This window comes from Acartia tonsa, chromosome 4 (assembly GCF_053477335.1).
Source record: "Acartia tonsa isolate MP-2025a chromosome 4, ASM5347733v1, whole genome shotgun sequence".
In the NCBI taxonomy this organism is placed as follows: Eukaryota; Metazoa; Arthropoda; class Copepoda; order Calanoida; family Acartiidae; genus Acartia; species Acartia tonsa.
In genome coordinates, this window is record NC_137263.1 from 49,421,628 (window position 1) to 49,431,733 (window position 10,106).

Here is a 10,106-nt window from a genome sequence, read left to right on the forward strand (position 1 = left end):
CATCAATGGCGTTCGGACTGCTTTTTGGCTACGTTAAAACTAAATGAAGGACTTTAATAACAATTTCATAGTGTCTCATAACTTACCCAATTTGTTTATATTACTCTCGTTAGCTTTTTACTTAATTTTCCCTGCCAAATAACCATTCTTAAAGTATATGTCACAAACATTTAGCTTCTCTGATAATTTAAGGACAATTCATATTCACGTGATTACCTTCAAACCATACATTTTCAGGTATAAGGTATATCCAACAAGCGAAAGAAATTTGAAATAACATTTTGGGGGCAGATATAAAGGTCGTAATTTGTACTATGTGACCCCCCCCCCCCCCCTCCTCCCAAACGACAGCTAAAAATCATGTATAAGTTTCGTGATTCGAATTAATACATTCTTGGTATAAGGCTGATATATTTTGCTTTCTCTCCCTGTACTTTATATGATTTAATATGAATAATTCTGTCGAATTCCTACATAGTTCTAAACTAAATGTACATGCTTGCATCTTTTTTATGCTCAATTTAATTTTTTAAAGAAAATTGTGTTTAAATTAAACTGTGAAGATATATATTCACAGGTGTAATTCTTGTATTTGAAATTTTATGATCGTTTTCCTTATAAAGAAAAAATTCAAAAACAGTAAAAACTGAAGTTAGGATACAGATTATAGTAAGTTTAACTTGAAATGATTTAATGGAATATTTCGTGTTTTCACACAAAATGCCTGTTGAGCACTGATAACAGCTGTTTTTTGAAATAAATTTTTAAAAAGAAGTTGTATCAACTTTTTTTTTTATAGCTAGCCGGTTCTTTTAGTAAGTAGTAGATGTAAAATTTTTCATAGAATTCAAATATGCAATCGGTTTTTTTGTAGACCTCTTATTTTTTAAGTAATTTAAGTTTTTTAAAAAAATAATTAAGTCGGTTTTAAGGTACTAAAACGCAACAAAATAAAAGAAGAAAATGGTCAGTAAGAACAAAAATAGTAAGATCTTTAATTTGACACCTTACTTTTAAAATTCTGTTGAGTAATTATTGAAAAAATCTATTTTTTTAACCTCGGTATAATAAAAACTTTAGACCTAAATATTTTCTCAAACAGACATAAAAAACATGGGTTCATATATACCATTAGAATCAGAAAAATATTACGAATCCATTGTAAGCAAAATTGAAAAAAATTAAAAAATTAAAAAATTACAGAAATGGCCAATTATTTTTTTTGTTCAGACAACACTATTGTTTTCCCTTTTTTACCCCCTCTTTACCCCCTCTTTACCCCCTTCCCATTTTTATACTCAATTGAAGAATTAAGACGTTGCCTGTACAACATAATATGATATTTTCATATAATTCCTTTTATTGTAGTTTATATACTATATTGTAAACTTTTTTTTTCAATTTTGCTTACAATGGATTCGTAATATTTTTCTGATTCTAATGGTATATATGAACCCATATTTTTTTATTTGTGAAATAATAAAATTAAGTTCAAAGTTTTTATTCTCGTGGGTTTAAAAAAATCGATTTTTTCAATAATTACCTGACAGAATTGAAAAAGTAAGGTGTCAAATTAAAGATCTTACTATTTTTGTTCATAATGACCATTTTCTTTCTTTTTTTTGTTGCATTTTAGTACCTTAAAATCGACTTAATTTTTTTTTTTTAAAACTTAAATTACTTAAAAAATAAGAGGTCTACAAAAAAACCGATTGCATATCTGAATTCTATGAAAAATTTTACATCTACTACTTACTAAAAGAACCGGCTAGCTATAAAAAAAATAGTTGATACACCTTCTTTGGTAGTTTTTTTCCAATGCTTAACCCCTACGGGGAGCCGGGACCCTTCAGAGCTTATACCTCCTGGTCTAACCAGTAGACGATTTAACCTAAAGTAATAATTAAACAAACTAAAAACTACCAACTTCCCCATGTTTACAATTTATATGAAAAATACTGGCGGTAGAGGTGTTTAGTGCTTAACAAGATTCTTTGTGTAAAAGCTCCAGATATTTTTTTTACAGAAGTAAGCAATAGTTGTAGCGCTCAGAAAACGAACGTGTAAGAAGGGAAGGATCAATTCTTTGCTTAGAAACTTAAAATTAGCAAACAAATACGTATGTGAAGTGACGATCTTTTAGCCGGTGTATCAATCAAGTCTCTTTGTTAACAAACACATGGAGGCTTGACATTGTGAAAAAAAGGCTGAGCTCACATTTAGTTAAACTTAATCCTAAATATATCAAAACCATTGGAAGGAATAAGGTTAGAAAGTAAAACAATGGTTAGAGAAATAGTTTAATTTATTAAAAAGGCGGTCTCAGCCGCCAGAAATCGACTTGTTGGCAGTTATCTAATCTAATTATATAATCTTAGCTGACAATATAAAATTATTATCATCTGAAATACAGAAAAATAAAATTAAGAATATCTAACCTAATTTAAAACTTATTTTTAAACTTTTTAACATTTGAAGTTATCAATAATATTTACATTTTTAACTATTTTGATATTCTAAATGCAAAAAAAATAGAGACAGACGAATTTGGCAAATTTTTTAGGGTAAATATTTTCTTACTTAAGGTAAAAAAGAAGCTATTAGCTACAACAAAGCGCGAGTGATAAATTAATTCTTGAGACTAAAATTTTCAGGGAGGGAGGGGACATTTGGCTGTTCTTTACACTTGCCCCCAAAGTTTTATAATAACGTTTTCTTATTGTTGGCTTAAAATTTTGGGACTTATTTAATTTTGATTGGTTGGTTCAATAAGCCGAGTATCCAAACGTTTAAACTATTATTGTAATCTACAGAAAGGGCAATTTTGTGTAATCATTGGGGATGAACATCAATTTATCGGCAATTGTTTATCCCTTTAGATCCCTGACTATTTTACAGTTTTCTATTTCTCAGTGTTCAAAATGTAATACAAAAATTTAGTTAAAATGTTCATATGAGTAAATATCTTTAAACAGGGTTAATATTTTAAATACTAGAATAGTTATTTATCTCATCGTATTATAGACAGCTTTACGTGGATATTAAAATGAAAAATTATAAGATTAAAACTAGTTTTGATAGCCCCGATGGTTTTAATTTTATGATTTTTACTGTAATATTCGTGGAAAATTGTTTGTAATATCTTGCAATACTTGATTTTTCAGTATGGCTGAGAACCGGTTCTAATCCAGCTGATATCAATCGGTTTCTAAGGCATACCGGAAACTTTACTTTAACTTTTTAGGGAAAAACTATTTCACCTCCATGTTTAATGCAAGTGCAACAAATAGTATTTGTTAGTTTATATTAATGAAGTATTTTTTAACAAAATGTTGGAGATAAAGTAGTTTTTATCAGGGTTTTTATTAGCCCCCAATGTTTTATAAAAACGCTCAACAACTTTGGGGGACTTTCATTGAATTTTAATTGGTTGATTGATTAAAATGAGTTTCCAAACGTTTGGACCATTACGTTTTGTAATCTACAGAAGAGATATCCATCTCCTTTGCAGATGATTATCAATTTATCGTCCATTGTCTTATCTTTCTAGATCCTTGTTTTTGTTTCTGATAGAATATACGAAAAACCTCTTCCAATAGAAGAGATATCCATCTCCTTTGCAGATTATTATCAAATCGTCCATTGTCTTATCTTTTTAGATCCTTAAGTTTTGTTTCTGATAAAATATACGAAAAACCTCTTCTAACTAATGTTAATTTTAGATGTGCTGAAGGATGTGAAGGAGCTGATCTATATAGAACCTAATGCCAGCCTCTATGATGCTATCAAATCTCTAATTCATAATAAAATTCATAGGTAATTTAGATTTTTATAACGTTTTATATACAGCCAGTTTGCGCGGATAGTAAAATGTAAAAATTACACGACTAAATTCAGTTTTTGTTGGAAAAAAAGAGTTAATTAGCCCTAAGATTTATATTTTCTTTTTCGTGGAAAATTGTTGAGAATACAAATCAATAGGCAAGGTTGGAAGAGACAGACATTCAAACACCCTTTCTTATATTAGAATGTGTTTCCACTACATTTTCTTTTTAAAATACCAACTAAACATATTTAAAATTCAAATATTTAAGTTTTTTTGTAACAAAATTTTAGAACAAAATTAAATATTTGAAAATATATTTTTTTGTTCAAACTTGTGGAAGTAGATAAAAAGTTGAAATATGTTAATTCAAAATAGTTTAAATCCTTAGTTAATTAGGATATAATACTCAGAAGCAACTTATTGTAAACAATAAGGCTCGTTGTCGGGAAGGTGGCGGGTTTGATTGATGCCTTAGTACATAAACAGGCGTAGCTTATTCATTTTACAGTCAGATATTGCAATCAAAAGTTTGGAATGCCCCAAAAAAGAATACTAAGTTATTTTTATAAAGTTATTAGGTATCATTTAATTTAGAAGCAGCTTATAATGCGTAATAAAAAATGACGTCATACAATACAAATGACCAATGAAAGGCCAGTATACATTTTACCATTAGTCAATTATTAGGGACTATGAACTGCTACTTTAATAAACAGTGAATTATTTATTGATTTTTTTTTAGATTGCCTGTAATAGATTCTGACACCGGAAATGTTTTATACATTCTGACCCACAAGAGAATACTAAGATTTCTTTTCCTTTATGTAAGTACATTTATAAATAGCACATAACAATAAGGTATTTTTGTGTAAATATCCAGCAATCTAAAGGGACAAGACAATGGCTGATAAGTTGAAGTATGTCACCAATGATGATACACAAAATTTCCATGTCTGTAGATTACAATTATTGTTTGAAACGTTTGACACTGAATCAATCAACCAATCAAAATTCATTAAAAATCCCCAGAGTTGTGAAGTTAACGAATAAGAGAACGTTATTAACACCTTTGGGGACTAGTGTGTAATAAGCAGCCCAGTATACCCTTCCTTAAATATTGCTTCGTCAAAGTAGGTAAAAAAACATCCTTGTATCTTTTTGAATGTTTTATTATCATGTGTTTGGATAAAGTTATCCTTGTTAAGTACAAAAGATATTTTGGAAACTTTATCTACTTTACTAACTATTTTCTTAAATTTGTTAAAAGTTTGAAATAAAGTTTCCAATGAATTGGTGGCAACGGGAAAGCTGAAACTTGGCTATGTAGTTTTAAAAGCGAAGCTTATCTACAATTAGGGTTGGTCTTTCCTTAGATGATGGTCTTCATCGTTAATTTAATCTTGTTAGAAGGAAATAAATATTTATAGAATACCTTTTGCGTGTAAGATTAAAACATTCGACCCATCGGGTCTAACAAAACTGGTATTAATATTATGATTTTATGTTACTATTTGTGGAAAATTGTCTGGTATTGATGCTATATATGATTTTTCAGTAAGGGTGAGAACCGGTTCTAATCCACCTAATATTAATTGGTTTCGAAGCCATACTGGAAAGAATTTTCATTGGTCATATAGCTGACACATGTTTCTTGAAATAAATCAAGACCGGTTTGTCTCTCTCAATTAAGTCTTTATAATTTCCAAAAACAAAAATGCGTGAGTTTAATCTTCTTTTATTATTTTAGATAAATGACCTACCCGAGTCTAGCATACTTCACCAGTCTGTTCATCAACTAAACATTGGAACTTACAATGGAATAGAGGTAGAATAATATTATAAATAATTTGATTGCTTTGGGTCAAGAAATATCGGTTCATTGAAAGAAAACGGAGTAGCGGGTGTCGTCGTATTTCCACAGTAGTTTTTCTCCTATTTCTAGCCCCTGTCAAAGGCTACCGTGAAAACACTACGAAACATGCTTTTTCTTTGTTTTCTTTCCATGATCCAAAATTTCATTAAAATTTCGCGATGTAAAGATTTCAATACCTTCTAAACCGATTGAGTTCTCCATTTTAAGAAGGCTTTACATGGGTTCCGGGGTGGTTTAAAGCCTTGATTTTTATTGTTGTAGATATTAAGATATTTATAAGGCTTAGCATTAAAATAATGCTAATTATTATCTTATTATAGGTTGCTTATGAAGACACCCCAATAATAGAGGCATTGCACAAATTAATAATTATTTTATTATAGGTTGCATATGAAGACACCCCAATAATAGAGGCATTGCACAAATTTGTAAACAAACGGATCTCAGCACTCCCTATTGTAGATAAACAGGTAAATTTAATCAGCGACTAGGATATAACAACCGAATACTTTTGATGAATACATTTTTTTCCTTATGACTGGCAATTTATTTTTAACTTTTGGATGGTAATTTTATGACGAATCTTACTATTTGAAAGGAATAGAATATCATTAAAAAAATTAAATTAGTTTAAGGATGTCCACAAAAAAATCTGATTTAATAAAGATTATTGTCGAACTCAAAAATAACATTACCAATAAAAATCCTATTTATTTAGTAAATAATTATTGTTATATAATTATACCTAATGAAACGAAATAACTGAAATAAAATAGAATTTAAATATAAATACTAATTTTTAAGTAAAACTTACATTAGAATAAAGTTATATTGAACTATACTTAATTAATCATTTTTATTTCTTTAAGATTTGTTAGGTTGCATTTTCTGTCACATCTTGTGGATTTAAAATAGAATTATAAAAAGACAAGTCATCAAATAAATTTTTTCCAGGGCTCGACAGCTGCGCCTCAGCCGCGACTAAGCCTCAAATTTAAACTCGTTTGGATGCTTAAAAATTGTTTGAAGTGAAAGATTGTTATATTTGGGTCAGGTTTAGAGTTACAGTTAATCTATAAAATTGTAAAAGATTGATTTCCCTGAGGCTTACACACGGCTGACGGGCGGCTGCCGAGCCCTGATTTTTTTTCATGGAAAGTTCAGCTTTCTTTTGGGAATTCTTTCAATCGGGGAAATCAATTAAATTAAATTCTAACATTTTTAAATCATTAAATTCAATTTATTTACAGCTGAAATTTGTCTTTCTTTATATTTTTATTACTAAAATGCCTTCTCTAGATCTTTAAACTTGAAACGACAGAAAGACAGACAGACCTTTGTGCTTTTTCTAGTATATAGAATCTTTTTTCCAGTATGGCTTTGAAACCGATTAATATCCGCTGGTTTAGAACCGGTACTTAGTCGTACTGAAAAATTATCTAAATTATTGTTTTACAGACAACTTTCAGCGGATATTAAAATAAAAATCATAAAATTAATACCATTTTTGTTAGCCAGGACCTTCTGCCTCTTTGGCCTAACAGAACTGATTTTAATCTTGAAATTTTTCATTTTAATATCCGCTGAAAGTTGTCTGTAATACGATGCCATAAAAAACTATTAATAACTTTTATAATTTTCAGCACCGACTGCTCGACATCTATGCCAAGTTTGATGTGATCAATCTGGCGGCAGAGAAGACCTACTCCAACCTGAACGTGAGCCTCAAAGAGGCCAACAAGCACAGGAACGAGTGGTTCGAGGGTGTGCACAAGTGTACAAAGTCTGACAGCCTGTACGAGGTGATGGACAGGATAGTGAAGGCGGAGGTGCACAGACTGGTCATTGTGGACGAGGATAATGTTGTGTGTGGAATGATTTCGCTGTCCGATATTCTCAACTTCCTTGTTCTCAGGCCCGGAGGTAAAATATTTTCATTATTTTCAAAAGCAGCTTATAGTGCCTTAAAAACTGACGTCATACAATACAAATGGTCAATGATAGGCCAGGTTACATTTTACCATTGGTCAATATTAATGTATTCTGGCCTATCATTGGTCATTTCTATTGTATGACGTAATTTTTTGTAGGCACTAAAAGCTGCTTCTAGATTCGCAGCCTGTATGAAAAGATTGGTGAAAATTTGCAATAGAAGGTTTTTGCAAAATCTATAAGATAAATAATACATTATAATCTTAAGTAACGTGTTCTGTAAAACTTTTAATGTCATCTATGATTTAAATTAACATTTGAATTTTTAAAAAGAATCTTGAATTAATAGAGCGCAAGTATCGGTATTTGATAAAATGTATTTTTTTTTGTTCATGTAAATGTTGACTCAGACATAAATCGTAATATTTTCGCTTTGTGTTAGACTTTTTTGTTGCATACAAAAAATTGTGTATTAATTTTTGTTATTTTGAAGTTAATCTTGATATGTTTTTAGGAGACGACTTTACCAAGAAGACAGTAGCAGAAACAATGAAGACTGAACCAAGCTTCCCAGAACAGGAATCTGACAATATTTTTGATGACAAGGCAGAAGTTAAAGTGGAAGTTGCTGCCTCTGACCTTGCAGCTGATTCTCAGGAACAAATTTCAGCATCCTCTCCTCAATTAGACTTACCAGAGGCTTTATCAAGTCATAATGATAATACAGATGTAGAGGAGATTGTTGATAATACTACTACAGAGCTTACTTGTCAGGATACAAACCAGGAACCTTGTGTGAATAGTTCTACAACGTCAGATATTATTGTTGATAATAGGGAAATAACAGATATAGTTGATGATAACCCAAGTAATGCAATAATAGAACCAAGTGCTGAGCCAGACACAGACACCAAGTGTCAAGTGCTCATCCAGTCAGACACAAATCAAAACCAAGATAATAATGAGGATAGTTTACCTGATACCCTAGCGGAGAGGCCACCCATGTCACCTGTTATCCAGGTCAACTCTTCAGACATTTGCCCACTCTTGATAGAATCTGCATCCAACTCATCCAGCAGCTCTTCTCCAGACCCAGGTAGAGAACTGTCAGCTCCTGCCAGCCCCTGCCAGCCAGCCCTTCATAATGACACAAATATCCTATCGCCTCCAGCAAGTCTTAATACAACAAAAGAATTTGGTAAATCTGACTCCATGGATTCTGCCATTGAAGCAACTGAAGAAGTTGACGAAGAGGAAGGTGGCGCTGTAATAAATGAAGAAACCACAACTATAGAACAGATAACCAACAACGAAAATCTAATGGCGGGGGAGGAAGATGAGCGAAGAGTTCACATTCAGATAGTTGATGCTGGTGATACACCTGAGGAGAACAATACTCTTGATAGTCTAACTAGTGGTGGTGGTGGGGGTGCTCTCTGCACCATGGCTAAACTCTGTGATAATATGTCGGGTGAGAACTCCAAGCTATCTTGTGATATGACTGCTGCACAACAGTCAGCCAAACTACAGCAGATTCTGCCTTAGAATTTATAAACAAATATTAATACTAAAAAGCTATTCTTCAAAACAAAATTGTATCCTTTTATTTTGCTGGAAACAAATAAAAAGGTGCTTTCTTCCCTCATTTAAAATTTATTACTAAAAATCCAGGTGACAGTGATTATGTTTATCAATTATATGTAATATTTTATTATTTATGCTAGAATCAATTATTGTACTATAGTCACAACTGTAAAATTTATAAAATTTTGTCCAATTAAATAAAGTGTCATATTATTGATAATGACTACATATATATTTTCTCTGCAAAAGTTCAAATTGAATTTAAAAATAATCATGTTCTATACTTAATCTTGTAAGTTAAGAACGTTAAAAACTTGTTGTATTTCTTTTATTTACCTATATTATAATTATTCTAAACCCATATACTTTGCCAGTACTTATGTGATTCAAGATCATTCTACATTAAAGTTAGAAAATTATGTAAAAAAAATATAGAATACCAGGAGAATAAAACTTATGTGCCATGTTATTTAACCATAAAAATAATTATATTTATTTTTAATTTGATGATTAAATTTTAAACCCAAGCTATAGAATGGTTTTTGAATCATAGCAACCACATCAGGACCTCATAAAAATTTAACATGACCTAAATTTACTACAAACCCATAACCATATTTAAAAACACAGCTACCCAATGATAAAATAAATGATATGCCTAATTTTAAGGTTATTGAAGAGTCTATTTTTTGTAAAATTTTCATCATAGTATCATTAATGTTTTCTGTCAAATTTGAATATTTAGGTCCTGCTCTAAATATCTGTAAAATATAATACACAGAAATAAATTGCTTATACTTGATCAAAATATATTTTGACCGTAAAAAAACTGTCTTCTTTATTCTTCACTAGTCACTACGCCCCTAGAGGCGTCTAGGGGCGCTTGAAGTG

General features: G+C 30.7%; 1 protein-coding gene across 1 annotated transcript in view; it reads left to right on the plus strand.

Moving 5' to 3' along the window:
• The window catches only part of LOC145317578 (uncharacterized), a 38,401-nt gene extending 28,756 nt beyond the window's left edge, over nucleotides 1–9,645 (plus strand). The window contains exons 11-16 of the mRNA XM_080158721.1: nucleotides 3,723–3,816; nucleotides 4,569–4,650; nucleotides 5,574–5,651; nucleotides 6,083–6,169; nucleotides 7,343–7,622; nucleotides 8,146–9,645. Coding sequence (XP_080014847.1) covers nucleotides 3,723–3,816; nucleotides 4,569–4,650; nucleotides 5,574–5,651; nucleotides 6,083–6,169; nucleotides 7,343–7,622; nucleotides 8,146–9,176 — 1,652 coding nt within the window. The 3' untranslated portion in view covers nucleotides 9,177–9,645. The remainder of the gene's footprint in view (nucleotides 1–3,722; nucleotides 3,817–4,568; nucleotides 4,651–5,573; nucleotides 5,652–6,082; nucleotides 6,170–7,342; nucleotides 7,623–8,145) is intronic.
• Nucleotides 9,646–10,106: the final 461 nt, after the last annotated feature.